This window comes from Oryzias latipes, chromosome 20, assembly GCF_053564925.1.
Source record: "Oryzias latipes strain Hd-rR chromosome 20, Olatipes_Hd-rR_3.1".
Taxonomy (NCBI): domain Eukaryota; kingdom Metazoa; phylum Chordata; class Actinopteri; order Beloniformes; family Adrianichthyidae; genus Oryzias; species Oryzias latipes.
In genome coordinates, this window is record NC_136256.1 from 26,565,330 (window position 1) to 26,583,223 (window position 17,894).

Consider the following 17,894-nt stretch of genomic DNA (forward strand, 5'->3'; position numbering starts at 1 on the left):
TTTATATACACTTATAACTTGTCATTAGAGAATTTTGACAATCTTTGAATGTTTATACATCCACTCCAAAGAAAAATGTGTTCTGTTCTGTGTTTTTGACATGTTCTTTTAGAATTTTTTTGATGATGTAGGAGAGGAATAGAGAAAATCTAGACTGAAACTTGGGAATTTTTGGCCTACCGATTGTAGCTTATAACTACAAGCTTTTTCAAACTGCATTTTTTTCTTCTACTCCTGATTCACAATATCTTGAATAAAGAAATTCTTTAAACTTCAATTTTAAGTTTACTTTTCTTTATATTTATCCTCCATCATCACAAAAATGTCTCAAGAACATTTTGCGCATTTTCCACTTATTACATTTCGATCTTTCGTGTAACATGCGTGATACACGTAATTTTATAAGTGCTTCTAGCCCTTCTGAGGTGTTTTTTGGTTGGTTGAGAATTACGCAGCTTACGTAAAGTATAATTTACATAGTTTATACGCGATTATTATGTAAATCTTACGCAATCTGCTTATTTTATGCTAGATGCATCTGCAAATTTGTGGCTTTCCACGACTGTTCCACATTATGTCTGACTTTTCAAGCATGTACCATGGATTTATATCTTTTACATCGTGTAAATGCACATACCACATTCAAATTATACAAGTGACGCCCAAATCACCAATGAATTGCACATAAACAGCGCAATAATCACGCACACTTCATGCTCTACATTGATTTACGTGTTCTTTGCGTGTTTTATTTGTACTTCCATGGTTTTAACATGGTTCATTCGTGATACACCTGTGGAAATTTCAAATAAAGACCAGAACTTTTCTTTTTTTTTACGTGTATTTACGTATGACCATTTATGACCCATTTTCATCTGTGCAATATGGACAAAACGTACATAGTGGCTGTGTGACACAGCTTCGAAATAAAATTCTGCAGACCTTAAAGGAACTGAATGTAAATTTTATTTTCAGCAATTGGATAAAAACAGAATTCGCACAGTTCCGGCTCTTTATTATAAATAAGAATACATATTAGTTGCACGTTTGTACAACTAATACTAGGATAATAATTTTAAGATGAAAAAAATGGCACATATGATTATCATACAGTGTGTCCTCAGATCAAAATGTGTTCTTCCTTCATTGTTCATTAACAGTAAATGTTGTATTCTGCAAACTATAGAAGCAAAATGTATTTACTTACAAACTGCAACTTCACCCAGTAAGCACTGTCACTTCAGAAAGTTATTTTTTTTGTCTTTCTAGAGTCTAGGTAGCGCGAATCTCAAGCACAATAAGGACAGATCCATCAGTACAACTTTCAAGAGTAGAAAAAGGTTCTAAGGTCCACTTGCTTCTTACAAAAGCAGAACAACTAAATCCTGACAGATAATCGCTGAGAAATTATACATTGGACTTGGCAATAGAAAGGTGGAAGAAGAAACAGACAGAGACACACACTACATCGCAACATCTGCAGAATGTTTTGTTAGAAGAGAAATTGTGTTTTGCTTTGGAGGGAACAAACCGCTTCCTCTTCATCATCCACATCACTTCCTTTGCACATGTACTACTTCATTATACTGAACTGTTTGTGCACAGGTGCACTTCCTGTGACCGAGTCGTTCTACATGTGGTTCCAAATGGAAATGTTTATGGAAAAAAACATTTTTTCAACAAAGAAAGCCGGAAAAAAAATAAATAAAACAGCATTAAAAACCTTTCTGGCGTTTCACATGGGCAGTCACGTGACTGCCGACTAGCTGCCAGAGAGGCCGCATTTCATGAGAAACTTTAATGTTTTTCTAGCACAAGGATGGCAAAGGAATGCATCAAAGCAGGAGTGCTGGGCCTGCGCCCATCTCTGGAATGAAAGGACAGGTGCCTCCCCGTAAAAAAACACTCCGACATGTAATGCATTCTGGAGTCAACATTTGGACTCAACCCAAAATCTGAAACCTTTAATGTCTTTTTCACACAAGGTTTCTTCCACAGTCAAGCCACTTTTGAAGTCTGTGTCAAAACTCACCATGGCGGGCTTTTGAAAATCCAAACAGGTAGGTAAACAAACCAAAGACCTTTGAAGTCACAGCGTTTTTCTTTCAATCTCTTGTCTTGTCTTTGAATCTTTCTTTCCAAGCACCGAGGCAGACAAATTCATTTTCTCTGACAATAATTTACTCAAACATTTGAAAGTCCAAGAGATGTTACGAGACACATTTAGGGGCTATGAGAAGACGCTGGCACCTTCGCTGTTGCCGTATAGATCGGCCAGCTTCTTAAAGCGTGGGCCCCAGTTGCTGAGGTAGTCATAGTTCTGATCCGAGTCCGTACTTAACGACTCCAGTGAGCTTAGCGACTCTGCCACTGAGCCGCTGCCTTCAAAGGCGTACGTTTGCAGAGAGTCGTAAGGGGGCGCCGATGGGTCCACATCGGCATCCTTCAGCCGCTCCCAGATAAACTCTCGAAATACCACGTTGTCTGGAAGGTTCTTGTAAGCTGGGCGGGAGGCTGACGGGTAATGAAAGAAGGTGGGGGTGTCAGGGGTGACATCTCGCCGCACGTTGGGGTCTCTGATGACATTAAGGTTGCGCAGGGTGACCATGTCAAAGGCCTCCGTGTCTTCCTCGCCCCCTCCCTCGTCATCATAGCGAACAATGTTCTCTCGGACGTCCCTCTCCTCTTCCAGAATGAGAGGCTCCTTCTTCCTGCGGCGCATTGTCACGATTAGCAGAACCATCACTGCAGAGAAAAAAGGGGAGGAGTCTTAGTCAGTGCTGATGGAAGGGACGGCGAAAACAACAAATAATTGCAATATGAACATGTGTAAGAAAATTTGCACTGGAAGGAAGATGTGTCTTTTCAATCCAGGAAGGTCATCAAACTAAAACACTACACAAAGATAACCTTTGAAAAATTATCAACGTCCAAACCTGCTGAGTTTCGGAGAAAACATATGCACTACCCCTGAAAAATATTTTAGCTAGTTGTGTTTTATTCTATTTTTCATTTATCTGATGGTGCGTTTCTTATTTTTAGGTACAAAGTATAAATTACACAGTCACCAATAACATCCAATTATCCATTATCAATTTGCACTTTGTTCAGGGTAGAGAAATGTGGGGTTTCTGGAGCCATCTTTGAGCCAAGATAAGGTACAATCTGGACAAGCCACCAGTCAATCCCAGAGCACTACTGATTTCCTTTCTGACAATATTTACCTGTAATCAAACTCCAGTGCATTCATGTAAGGATCAATTTGTTGACACGTCTTTAACTCATCACCTGCGGCAACTATTTTTGGTTCTACCTGAACAATCCCTGAAGCATACATGACCTAACATGAGCAGTTCGCCAGCAAACCTGTGTACAGTTTGCAGCTAATGTCTGCAGATTTTCTCTTGTTTCTTTAATGTGCCTTTTTTCTTAAATAATTCACATTTTTAATTGAACTCATACATTAAACCTTTATTTCCAAAGAATAAGTTGTGAATAAACCATTAGCTACTTGTGGAATTCTTATTTTTCCATTCGTCTGATGGTGCATTACTTATTGTTAGGAATAAAGTTGAAGATACACAGTCAACAGTAACACTCCAAACATACATAAATAAGAAAGGAAAAAAAGAAACTCTTTGACCGCCCAGCAGCATTGCCACCATGTCTGATGCAATTCCCCAACTCTTATAGACCTATATAGGTTTTATAGAAATAAAAAAGACAGTAGTGAAGGATGATTCGTTGCATTTAGTTAGCAATGTTACTTAAATCTAGTGTTCAATTAATGTATCTAAATTTCTTCTTCTTGTAAAAAATATTTTTGTAAAAGTTTGTTTTGAACATAGATTGTAAGATATTCCTAAATCAGAAAATATCTCTTGGTGATAACAGCTGCTTCTTAACCCTTGTGCTATCTTGGATGACCCCACCCTTAAAATGACGTGTTCTCCCTACCATGACAAAGGTGGATAAAGGTGGAAAGATTTCATGTAATCCATGGACACCAGTGAAGATCACAAATCATTGAAGAAAAAAGGTTCAGAGCACTGTCTAGTGGGTCTAGATGACCCAACTCCCAACGTTAAAGTGCCTAGGACAGCACAAGAGTTAATGTACTGCCTCAAAATCAGTTTTTTATGTAAGGGTTATTAGGGTTATATATGGATGTCATATTTAAAGAAACTAACTTTGAAATTACATTACTGAGTGTTTCTTTATTCATATTGTTGTGAATTAAAATGAAATGGAAAAGAAATGCTGTTTGAAAAAGCTAGCAGACACGTAGAAGCTACAAGCTCCCTGCCCGGCTCCATTCTGACACATCAACTTGAGGATGACAAGATGTACATCTTTGTTTTCCATGTCCAAGCTATCATCTGGCTCCGAACTGGGTCATATTTTACCGTACGCGTGTTCTATAGAGCTCATCCAATAACCATGATGTTTTTGCTCAAAGTGTGCCTAAACTGCATCAAAGTTTTCATCCTGTTTAAACTTTTTAGCCACTTCAGGGTCAACCAGCGCGTGTGTTCAGATTCAGTTGAAACAGCCAAACGCTCTGGAGGTTTAAGTCACCAACAAAGGCCAAACTCTTCATCAGGAGTTGATGGCAAAGCCCAAAAGTCCTGCATTCTTCAATTCTTTTTTAAAAAACAGTCCTGGATTTTCATACAGCCATAGTAATGTGACATTTTCTTTATAGTAAAAAAACTTTTTTTTTTTTTTTTTTTTTTTTAACTTGTCCTGTCCAACAACTGGGCAGTCAGATGAGAGCTGAGGGCCTCTTGGGTTGGACATATTTTACTTTAACAAGAGGGGTTATTAATCTTCAGACAAACCAAAGGTATGCCTGAATAAACCCCTTTTGTAATTGAGGCCAACCTTTATTAATTTCAAACATGTCTGACAATCTTTGGTGTTGGACCAGACGGAAAAGGAAAGAGGGGAAGAAGAGAGAGGGACGTTAGAGAGAGGGGGGGTAGGGGGTGATAATAGGAGGGGAAGGGGGGTAAGACCATGAAGCAGCATAAAGCAACAAGTTTACTGGTTGTTAATCATTACGGTAAGGTTCAAATGTAATACATAAAGGGCGGAGCCTGTCCACACACACACTCAAATGTTATAAACACACCTGTTAGTTGCAAAAATGTCCACCTGTCGACATGTACACAAAACAGATAGTGTTCACACGCATACTTATGCCTTAAATCCAACTAAAGTGAAATATTTCAGTCATTCAGTCATGCAAACTGTTAGTACAAAGGTGAGCTAACACCTGTGCCCAGGTGAGTGTTTATGTTCTTCTAAAATGGATGGTGGAACGTGAAAAGAAGGAGGGAGAGTGCCCAGCCATCCCCACCCCAAGACCCCCACCGCACCAGCAGCGGCAGCCGGAATCCCCCCAACGCCACACGGGAACCGACAGGGAACAACCGCCGCCCGGGCGACCAAGCCCGCCACCCAGGCCAGGGCCAGCAGGGCCGCCGCAAGGCCCCCAGAGCCAGAGAGCAGGGAGGCACGGAGGGAAAGAGAGCTCCGCCCCAGCCCGACCAGGAGAGCAGCCCCCCCGCCGCGCCGGGAGAACCCAACGCAGGGCCCCACCGGAGAAGGACGCCCACAGCCCCAGACGAGCACCCCACCACCACCCAGGAGTTCCGGGCATCCCCCCGCCCCAACCCCAGGTACGAGCCAGGACCCCCCAAGGGAGACCCGCTCCGCACTCCAGGCAGCCATCCGCCCGGCCCACGGTTGGTCCAGGGAAGAGCGAGGCAGGGGGCCCGCCGCCCCCGCCCAGGAGGGGGGAACCCCGGGGAAAAAAGAGGGCCCACAAGGGGTGTTGTAAATATGGCCCGACCAGGCTCGGCCACAGTTGGAAATTTGGCGGGGCCCAGCACTCAGGAGCAAGGACCAGAACCCACCCCCCAGGGACACGAACACCCCCGGCTCAGATGTAATGTGAACCCCCCCACTGCGCGATAGTAAAAAAACTTTTATAGAATTTTTACGTATTAGGCTGAACAGCTACAACCTGTTCCTTTCAACATAAAGAGACACTGTATCTTTACTTCAGTCTATTTTAAATTCTGTCTGTTTTTGAGATGCATATAATTTTTTACTTCTTTCACATTTTCTCTGGTTAATTGATTAATTAATTAATGACAGACCAGATATTTTCAATGAACCAGTATTGTTGTTTAGAACTTCCAGCACTCTAGTCATACAAAAGGAAAATGATCCTGGTGAAATAGCATATGGAAAAGACTATGACGACACGTCTCCAGAGTAACAATAAACTTCTATGCATTGATTGTGCCTTTAAACTGTACGAGTCATCTATACACCTTACTTAACCAAAGCTGGTAGTTGTATTCACTTTAAAATAACATGCATCAGAGATAACCTTGAGTCTCAATTTCTTTGAATATATAAAATCCTCAGCTTGTTTTGTATTGTATTATTATGTATTTCAGTTCAGCTCTTTTCATTTGGGCTCTGAAAGAACCTTCCAGTAGGGCAAAATCATCCAAGTCAAGTTCTGTTCAATAAAAAGTATTTGAATGAAAACAATTTATCATACAACATGCAGTTCAATTAAAACAGCACAATTCACAGTGAATCTTTTCTCTCACAGTTCCATTGTGATATAAAAAAAAGACTTGGTGTAATAGAATTCCAACCAGGCACAAACTGCAATTATTAATTTCTCCTCCATGATCAATTTACAAACTGTTGGCACTTTAGTGAATTAAACGGGATGCCATCCATTCGTCACTACCAAATCCCCGCTTGGTCAAAGTTCGACCTGGTTTAACTATCAACGAGCATTCAATAGCCACACGTTTTACACGTAGAACCCAAAAATGGTCGTTTGAAAACGGCCGCTTGAAGGTGCGTTGCCAGGGGCGGTGTGAGTTTGGGTCAGGATTGTTGTACTTCTCTCAGCTGCACTGAAGTCATAATCTCTATCATGTTTAGTCACTGATGGTGTAAGAAACATGTTTCGGTTGAGCTTTTAGTTGCATCATGTAAATGTGTGTTTGCCTCTTCCAACATTTGCTTCCAGATCTACTCAGAACAGCAGAGAACGTGCAGCAATGGCTCTCTGCCATCGTACCAGGAGCCCTCCTCCAGCCTCTGCTCCCTCTCCCATGCATTATTGCTGAAAATAACTCTACGCCCAAGCAAAGTGGCAAATGTCTAATGATCCTCTATCCATCAATGTCAAGGCAGCACCAGTGAAATATCGTTCCGTGGGCCCATATTTCTTTCTGTGCTCGGCATCGAGCTGCTGCTGGCAGCAGAGAAAGAAGCCCAGGAACCAAATTCAAACACCACTTCACACCCTCAAATGATGGAGCAAATGGAGGAGATGGAAGGAGAGAAAATGGCACATGGGAAGACTGCAGGAGATGAATGGGCATGTCTCTCTGTAAGCTATTTGAAGAAAGACTGTAGTGTACAACTGCAACTACAAGGAATGCTGCCTTCAGTTTAATAGACACTTGAAATCCACAAATCCAAAACACAATTTGGCTCTTGAACCAGAACGAGAAAATTAAGCGCAATTATCATCAATTCTCCTAAATTTCAATAAGGGTTTCTCAAAGTGAATTAGCAGAAATGGCACATGGAAATTAAATATTTTCAGCAAAGCTCTTCAGGGTTTATTGCTTCTAACCACAAAGCCTCGCAAACTGGAATCGGGCCAACATCCAGTCACAACCTGTAAGCAGCGCATGGCTGAGCCCACAAACAGTCTTTGTCAGGTACCGATGGGCGTGTAGGATGTGATTTCCAGCCGAGGCGCTTTAGCAAACACAACCAGAATACGACAAGCGCTCACTCTTCACAGCACAAGTTCCGAAGGTGTAAACCAAATGAACAGCAGAAGAAAGGGGGGGATCAATTTGGTGCTACAAAGGCTTTTGATGTAATTGAATTGTTTAAATGATCTACCCCACGCAATCGATGGAGAACAAGGTGAATTTTCTGAGCTGCCCTTTTCTTTGCCTTGCTTTCTCATTAGAGTATTTCTGTATGTGCTGTGTGATTCTGAACAGATTATTTACTCACCTTGTCACGCACATGCAGTCTCTGTGTCTGCACTGCAGTGCATCTCAGTGATGTGTTAATCAGCCGCAGTGGCTGTCTAATACAAAAAGCAGTCTTAGAGGCCTTTAGATACTAATTTATTGGAACAGTAAAGTTTACCAGATTAAAGAAAAAGGAAAAAAAAGTACTAACACAATATTTATTCTCATTATGTTATTTTTGACAAAAGGTTTTTGTTTAATTTAAAGTTTATCTAAAGTCAGAATCGAAATATAAATGATTCAATTGAATTTAAGAGAGTAGACCCTTCTGCAACATCCTTCGCACACGGTCAGCTTCAGAGTATTTTCTAGATTGTTGTCTTTGATTTATCAGCCTTAACCATTGACAGTGAATGAGAACTGGACTGAGGGAGTGTGACATCACCCATTGAAAATGGTTTACTTCTGGCTCCAACCAAATTAAGTCAATTCAGTTGCCATTTTTTCCCAATACGGACACCACCATGTTGGAATCAGACAACGTCAGCAAGCAGTGATTGGTCCAAGTCAATGTTTCTATGGCAACCACTCTTAACAATCAGGAGTGAGCTTGTTGGAAGTCTACATCACCACCCCTAAAAACAGGCTAAACAAAATTTGTCAAATGTTTTGAACGTTTAACGTGGAACCAAATAATTTTTATTGAGGCGTTTGGTTGGTCAGTTTATAACTTTAATAACTTGCACTAAATAAGAAAAATGTTAACCCGCTAAAAAAAAGGGTGAAATCTGAGCACAGGTGATGGTGTAAGAAATGTAGAAATTATGCAATGTTTAAAAGGGAGCAGACAACTAATTGTATTCTTCACTTCTGCTCCTTTCCAATCGTGAAAATGTTCAATTGTACAAAAATCGTGTAAACATGTTTGGCATTCAACAATTTTCATGAAAGGAACAAAAAATGAAAAAAAAAAGAAAAATCTTTACGATTTTGGCTTCTTAGGGCTGACGGTACTTCTTGTATGAAACGCAACAGAGGAGTAGTTACTCAGTCCAGTTCTCATATAGTCAAAAACATGTTTAGTTCAACACTTTAACACTGGTTAAAGAACGCACACTGTCTGAATACCCTAACTCTCTGACTGTTAAAGTGACCAATGTGAGCCGATTCTGACGTGGAGTAAAGCGACTTCTCACTTCAGCTTTGCACAGACATGCAACACATTACTAACATAATGCACAAACATCATCACAATCAGAACACAATCCATACTTTATCTCTTCTCCTTCAACAGTACATCTACAGTTCTGATAGCATGATTCACATTAACCACATCTGTCAAAACTCTAAAAGTCTAGTTACATTAGTTTTGTTTTTATTTGTACGTGTTTTGTACCAATAAAATGGCTTTAAAGAGGAGGAACAAAGGTAAATTTGTTGCCCTCCTTTGTATTTTTTCCTTTTTCCATTTCAGATTAGCTTTGAAAACAGGAAATAATTAAAGGCTTTAAACACACAGAGCCCTGTGACTCCAGCAGTAACACCTCATTATAAGCTCAGACAGAGGCATTACACCAGGGGACAGACACTGAGAAGCGGAAATTTAAAGAATGAGTCTGACTAGCAACTTAGACTTCTTGGTAGAGAGAACTTTCTGGACAATCGAAGTGCTATGTTATGTCCTAATCGGTCCTCTGGAGGACTGAGCAAAAGCTGACCAGCACTGGAGATCCTAACCAGATTAAAAAAACTGTCTCTGTAGTTTAGACGTTCAATCCAAAAAAGTCACTGAATCATTAAAGAAAAATGTTTTAAATGACATTTCATTCAAAACCTCAGTTGGATTCATTTGCAGGACTATAAATGCAAGAAGCAAAGGGCAAGCTCAGTAATTAAATCTAAAAATATCAGCCGGTGACTGATGAACGCTCAGTCTTTGAGCATTAAACTTTTGCAAATGCACAAACAGCTCGGAGCGGTTTGCGGCCCAGCAGGTGAAGGCTTTGCATTTAAACTTCTGAGACGAAACGAGAAACATGAGGACGAGCAACAGAGCTGCATTCGGAGGGGGCTCTCTGCAGGATGCAGCTACTGTAGTTATCAGGCTGAGTCATGACGACAGATTTATTAGAGCCACTGCTGCTGACTGAGGGGTGAAGCTCTGTGATCTACTGAGAGATGGAGGAAGAAGATAAAAGTTAGACTTTTGGGTCAAGCTTATTAGAGTCCAGAGAGATAGGAAGACGGACTGAAGGAAGGGATGAATGCTGTGGTCTAGTGGTTTGAATTGAGCCAATTAGAAAGCTCTTAGTCACCTATGGTCGTTTGCAATCTTGACCTCACCAAACACTGTTTGTTTCCAAAAATCTGTGGTAAAAGACAGAACAGAAAGACCCGAAGTTCATGAAACATGGCACTAACACATGTTAAAAAGGGCTAGGTCAAGTATAAAGAAAGACATGGTCCATAAAAATTCCCTCTATGGTGCAGCTGTTAGGAAAATGAGATCTTTTTGTACAGCCAGAAATATTTGTCGAAAGAAGTTTGAATGTTTTTTTTATTTTCGACGTTAATATCAATAAAGATTGGTTTGCATTCAATACCAACTTGGTGAACTGCATTAAACTGCATTGCGATTAAAAAGAGTTATAAATCCATAGCCTTTTTTTTTAATTTACTCTCTTCTTTTTGAGCAAATATATTTAGAAGATGTGGTAAAAAAGAAGCAACAATCTGTTAGAATGAAGAAGTCCATAAATAGGTCAAAGAGTTGGATGAGGATGTCTGTAGTGACAGAAGAATGTTGGTGCTCAGGACATGTGTGAGACATCTCACCACTGGAAGACAGTGGTGAGATGTTCTGTAGGTGTGACGGAGAAGTTCCAGGTGAAGGTGGGACTGCACCAAGGATCAGCTTCAAACTCCTTTTTTGCTGTGGTGATGGACAGACTGATAGATGAGGCCAGACAGGAATCTCTATGGATCATGATATCTGCAGATGACATTGTGATCTGTAGTAAGAGCAGAGAGAAGGTCTAGAGACGTGAAAGGATAGGATAGGAATGAAGGTCAGGAATGAAGGTCAGCAGCAGAAAATATCTGTGTATGAAGGAGAGGAACTGAAGAGGAACAGTGTGGTTACAGGGAGCAGAGCTGAAGATGTTGAGGCCTTCTTTGGGAGTGACCAGGGTGGGTAGAATCAGGAATTAATTCATCAGAGGAACAGCTGTTTTGGAGATGAATGCAGGGAAACTGGTGGAGGTGGTTTGGACGCGCTGGGATGATGTTGGTAAATGATGATGGATGATGTTTGGAGACACCAGGTAAGAGGTCCAAAGGGAGACCAAAGAGGAGGTTCGTGGATGTAAAGGAGGACATGAGGGTGGTTGGTGTGAGTAAGGAGACGGTTAGAAGGCGGTAGATGATTTGCTGTGATGCCCCCTAAAGCGAGCACCCCATAGACACATAGGTAATTTGTGTTTTTTTAGTATCAAGATAGCAAATGAAAAAAAAACAACTAACAATGAGTGATAACTGAAAAGGTATTGGTTAAAACGTGTTTACCTACTCTTTATTTCCATTTAAAACAATATAATTACTTGAATTTCAAGACAATAAATCAGAAATAAAACATTCCAAACTATTGTTATGATAAAAAAACTAAATGGTTGAACATCTGAGTCTTCTAGTTCAAATTTAAGTTCTAATATTTCCATGGAAACAAGGGACTACTCCTTCATATATCACAATTAAACTTTTTTAAAGACTCACCTCTTACAAGCAATAGATCTAGTTTTTGTAAAGGTTTTTACTCTTATTTTTTTTTTACCTCCTGAGGTCACTCTGGCAATCTAAAATGTAAAACGGATCCTAAAAGTAGTGAAGGAGCAGATTACTGTGGACTTTGTACATTATTTGGATGGTTTTATAGTTAATCAGATCATTAACCACAATTTTATGGCAGGGTAGACACAGCAGAGTTATTCCGCTGCCCTTCAAAGAATCGTTCACACTGCAAAAGGCTCCAGACTTGACTTAGCTCCTCATTCAGATGAATGCTGCCTGAGTGTTTTTACTTTTTTGGAAAAAGCTGTGGGCGTTTTCTGTGTGTGGTCACTTTCTTCTTCATTCCATCAGACTTTTTGACCTTTCTGGGAAACAAAATCATGTTTTGCTGCATGCATCAAAGTTTTCCCGTTCATCGTATTATAATTATATATATCACTGCCATTTGTGACTGCAATATTTGTTCAAAGAATCATCATCCATTCTATAGTTATTCAACAATAGTGTATATTTTGCTGCCTTTTTTTGTGTATTTCTTCAGACTGGATTATAGAATATGCTAATTCTGTCTTTAAAATCCCATTTTTGCTCATAATGAATGGGGTCCCACATATTTACAACTGTGGAGCTTCATTAACACATCACACAGATATTCTGTTCTTTCCCTGACATCTATTATGTTAAATGTCTTTGATTGCTGTCTTTAAAAGAAGGATGCTCTTTGTAGAGGACTAGAAAGGAAGATCAGAGTAAATTATTGGGTGAAAAGGTGGATGTGATAGATAAAAAGTAAAGGCAGGGCTGTTCCTGATCCCGGTGATGAATGGGGACAGAGAAGCATAGAAAGTCACACAAACAGAGACAAACTTAGAGGTCTAAAAGAAAAAAGAAAAAAACGTGGTCTATGAGTTGTGAGGCTTTTTCCTGAGGCCACGGCGTACAGAATAGAGCCTGCTTTCATTAGCGTGTTCATGGTTCCGGTGCCCGTTGCTCTTCTGATTTTTCATTTATCACAAAAGCGCTCTCTGTTGCGATGAAAGGGAGAAAAACTTCAAGGGAATTTGTGGAATAAAGTAAAAATGTGACCCTCTCGGAAGGCGTCACCGTGGTTTCCGTGTGTGCCGCTGCAGAGATCCTCCTCTGCTTTCAGTGAAGAGCAACTGAGCGTTAAACTGTGACTCTGCTCCGCCAGGAAAGCGCGCTCTCTCTGGGGTTTTATGAACAATAATGCTGCCTGGAGGTGACGGCTCACTGCTGCATCATCTGTTGCGGGATGCTAATGAATTCTCGTTTACAAGTGTCTTGGCTAACATCTTAACATATGGTGTTACACTGAAACAGCAGCAGAGCGCCCTTGATATGCAACACGCCACTTATCTGTGTGACCTCCATGAATTATTATAAACAGGGAAAAATACGGCTGCATTGTTTCTGAAGGAAGACTTTTTGAGTGTTCCTTTGGAGAACACACCCATTTAAAGGAATAGGGAATGGTTGTGACAGATACAAAGAATTTTTGCAAGTAAAAAGAACAAAAACATAAAAGAAATATTGATTATTCTTGTTTATTGCTGAATAAATTGAATCAAAACATGCAGAAAAGCACCTGAACTCAAACTCTTGTTAAAATATACTTTTTTTCCCATATTGTTTTATACTTTTAACCAGAAAGGATGTATACATGAAGGCCATGTGAATGTCAATATAGAAGTTCAACCAAAGTACAGATGAAAATGATTAAGAAAATAAAAGATATTCTTCTGCTTGGCAGGAATTTAGCTGCTTCCCATTCAAATACCTTTTCATTGCTGTCTGACGGAGGTCATTTACCAGACTGAAAATACGAGGGAATGAATCTTTCTCCTCTTTTCTGGGTTTTGACCAGAGCAGAAAAAAATGAGTCTGGCCTGGTTTCTCCTCAGCTGCCTGCAGAAACGTCTGAATAGAATGAGAGGAGCTGCGGTTTGACGCGTTGGGGCAGTTGATAAACCACACCTCCACTCAAATGAGAACTTCATCCTGAATGTCAGAGGTTGCCGGGCTGAAATGTTTTCCCACTGCAGTTGAATAGAGAAATGGAGCTGAGGCTGGAAGCTGCAAGTTCAGCCAAAGTGTCAGGAAGCGCTGCTGCTGGATCCCACAGTCTTTCTAGCTTTCAGTGCTCGGCCTACTCTTCAGATTTGCTGAAAGACTACATTTCTAATGGGAGTGCATTCAGTCAAAGATCAGGAAGGGTTTTCATTAATTTTTTCTCCTTAAAGGAAACTGAGGATTTAATAGGCAAGCTGTTCAGTTTCTTTTAACATTTTCATTTCTTTGATTTTTTTTTCTCCTCCTTTTTTTGACGATGAGGCTGCGAAAAGATTGGATAGTTACATGGCCATGACTTCTTTTTTTTTTTAAATGCGTTTGATAAACACACATTGGAGAAACTCTTTGTGAAAGCAGATTAAACTAAGATACAACCCCATCTGAATTCTGACTCACTTTCCCAGAATCCCTCTTGAGCTCCACAGTCGTGTCAACCTGTGTGAGATTTCTTTGGCTTTTTATAATCCTTTACACACTTAATGATTAATAGATCAAATGGGAAAACAGTCAGCAGATTCATCACTAATGAAAATAATCCTGGGATTCAGGCTAAATCAGAGACAAATAATCAAATGATATCAGTTTGCGGAGCCCTAACCGTGTTTGAAAACTGCTTTCAGCTGCTTGTTCTTCTGCTGAAATGATGAATGACATGCAGGTCCAGAAGGTGTGGCGCTCAGGGACTGCAGCAGCTCCTCTTAAAGGATGCAGTCATTGTTTAGGTCCTACTCTTTCTAGAAATATTTGCTGAAGATCAGCAATGACAGCTTTTGTGCTTGGCTTTGTCACCATGTGAAGCTTCAGTAGCTTCAGTATCCAATGATTGGTTTTTCATGTTTGTGACTGACAGAACTTTAGATTTGGTTCGTAGTTGATAACTAAGTTACACAATATTTAGTCAATAAGATTGCAAAACACAGACATGTTGGAATTCCTGGATAATTGAGTTTTAATTTAAAATGCACACTGGTAAATTTCATTTTTTCACATAAATGTGATTTTAAAAGTAGCTGAAAAAAAGCCTAAATATAAACTAAACAGAATAAATAGGTCATCATTTTGAATTTTCTTTTAGTTAAAGACTCCGTTGCAGGAAGTCGGAGGTAATTTCACAGAAACTTGACTTAATATTAAAGTAAAACACAGTAAATTAATTCAAATAAACCCTTTTTCTTAATAGATATACAATTCTAAGGTAAAGAAAGGCTAAACAAGTGAACCCATTTAAAACAAACTGACCAATATTTAAATGGAAAGATTCTAGACTTGTAGTCTTTCAACCAAAAACGTAGAGACCAGCAACATTGAAGACCTGAATCCATGAGCTTTTATACACTAAGAGGAATTAACAAAAGAGAAACTCATGGTGTGATTGGCAATTACAATCTGGTGTGATTACTGAAGAAGCAGAGCAGAAACTCAAACCACTAACCATAATTTGAAGGGAAAATCAAGTAAAAATGAGTGAAATAAAAGATGCAAATAACAGCAGTAAAGTAGTGGATCCACACACATAAAGTGACTGTTTGAAATACTATAACTGAAAATGTGTAAGGCCCAACCAATTCTTTGACCCCTTAGAATAACAGTAAATGCAAATAGACTATGCAAAGAAACCAAAAAGTATTCCATTACAATAGAAGTTTCATAAAGTTTCATTTTTCCCCAAATTACTATGAATTTCCACTTGTCCTGATGCCTCATGCTGTCAGTTTTTCTTTTTAATAGCCTATTTCCAGTTTGAATCTTAGAAATGAACTGGAACGTGTGACAAGGTCTTGCGACAGTATTCCCATAGATTTACAACAGCTTATAATGGAATTTAGCCAATCACTATCAAGAAATAGTCCAAAAAGTTTTTAGAAACTTTATTTCTAAAAACATTATTGATTTTATGACATGAGGCTTTGTTGCAGGCTGGCAGAAATTTGAAATTTGCCCCACAGCCGGACTTTGGACATGCCTGCCTCTGGGTTAGTTACCCAGTGAGAATCAGAGTCGAATGTGACTGAGTTTCTTGGTCTCAAAATTCCATGAACACATCGTCATAGTTGTACTAACTTGGTTGTACTTTCAGAATACTTGTCTCAGTTCATAAGTTGCTGGATTCGCCAAAAGAATCACAAAATAAAACTGGAAAATGGCATTTTGTGTGGATAACTCAACGCGATGTGCTAATTTTATGTTCATGTTTTTTATGTTATGAGTGTTTGACACATTTTAGTAATGGAAAATCGTAAACTAAACTAACATAATTTTATGGATTTTATGAATCTTAAGGATTTACATATAAAACCTTTAAAAACTGTTTTGTTGATACTTTACATCACAATTCACATTATGATCGGTTAGGCTTGCAAATTTAGGACCTATAGTTTGACAAGCAAATAAACTTATTTTCAGGAAAACATTTCTTAATGTTTCACTGTCAAAATGTTTCAGAACAAAATCAAATGCCATCCATGCTGTTTTTGTTTGTTTGTGTAAAATATCTGTTCGGTAAAAGTGAAAATTTAAAGCACATTGCATTGTGGACCTTTATTGACACCCTTGGAGTCAATAAAGTATAAATCAATCAAATAAGAAATTAAACAATCAATATATATATATATATATTGCACAATAAATCTCAAAATTATCTTTATCACAATATCAAGCTGTGCAATACGCATATTGCAAAAGACGCCAAAAAATGCAATAAATGGTTACCTTAAATGTGCCTGGCAGGTCGAAGTATTTAACAAATCAAATAAATCAATTTATGCAATCAATCGGATGGAGGCCTTCACATTGTTGACCTATTGGATGAATCCGTTCATGTTGTTGACCAATTGAATGGGCCCCTTTTATGTTAGATGCTCGCCTCCAAGTAGACTAGGGTCATTTGGAGTGTATTTTAAGTCATGTTGACTCTTATTTAAATTAAACTGTTGCAATGCAATGGAAAAAATGTTTTTAGTTATTATGCAATTTGTTCATATATGGCAAGTTACATCGTCTTCGCAATTTTGATCACTAATATTGTATATCCCAAGTTTTCCTCGTATCATGCAGCCCTATATATACATATATATATATATATATATATATATATATATATATATATATATATATATATATATATATATATATGTAGATATATACACTGCATCATTATGTATTATGCCCAAATTATACATATATATAATTTGGGCATAATACATAATGATGCAGTAATGTCCACACATGTTATTAAGTTAAACAAAATTTGTGCACCTGGAAAAAAAGTGCAGAATTCTTTTCGGTTTATGCCAATATGTCCTTGTGTAAGAAAAACATTATTGGCTGAAAATAATATTTTGCACGCTTGTTAGAAATATTTTCTGTCTTCAGAAATATTTTTGAGGTTCTCATAAAAGCACATACACACAACCAAGAGTTTTTTTGTGTTCTACAGACACAAACTCAAGCCACAACCTTGGACTTTTCCAAACAAATTGTCCACCTTTCTTTCTCCTGTCAGCAGCCAATCACGTGCCACTTGTCTCGAACAAATCCTGTTGCAAAATGTTGCATTGATTGATTCAACCTGTTTTTTTTCCTTCCTCAAAGTACTTTTTTACCATCTATGCTACCATCATGTCAAATGACTGCACTGCACCTTAGAAGGTCTGTTAGACCAGCTGCCTTTGCAGATTACTCACGGATGATCTTTACAGTACATCAGGGTAATGCTAAACAGACTTCTATGGTAATGTGGTTCCTTTTATTCAGTTTCATGCTTTAGTTTGACATTGGTTAACAAGCCAAGAGTGTCAATGATCCAGTAGTAGGTCACCGTATTTGGAGCATGAAATCCTGCCCAAACTGAAGGAGCAGACGTCTCCTCATTTGCCTCTTTAAGCCTCTCTTTTACCAGCTCTGGCATATAATTTTCCCGATTTGTGGCTGGCTTCTGGAACAGCCCATTGCTGCATGCTCACGTTTGTAACTCCTGCCTCT

General features: G+C 39.0%; 1 protein-coding gene across 2 annotated transcripts in view; it reads right to left on the reverse strand.

The window, feature by feature from the left end:
- Window positions 1–943: 943 nt before the first annotated feature.
- Window positions 944–17,894, reverse strand: part of cdh7a (cadherin 7a) — a 215,533-nt gene continuing 198,582 nt past the window's right edge. For both annotated transcript variants that reach the window (XM_078938306.1, XM_023950079.2), the window contains one exon: window positions 944–2,745. In XM_078938306.1, coding sequence (XP_078794432.1) covers window positions 2,231–2,745 — 515 coding nt within the window. In that variant the 3' untranslated portion in view covers window positions 944–2,230. The remainder of the gene's footprint in view (window positions 2,746–17,894) is intronic.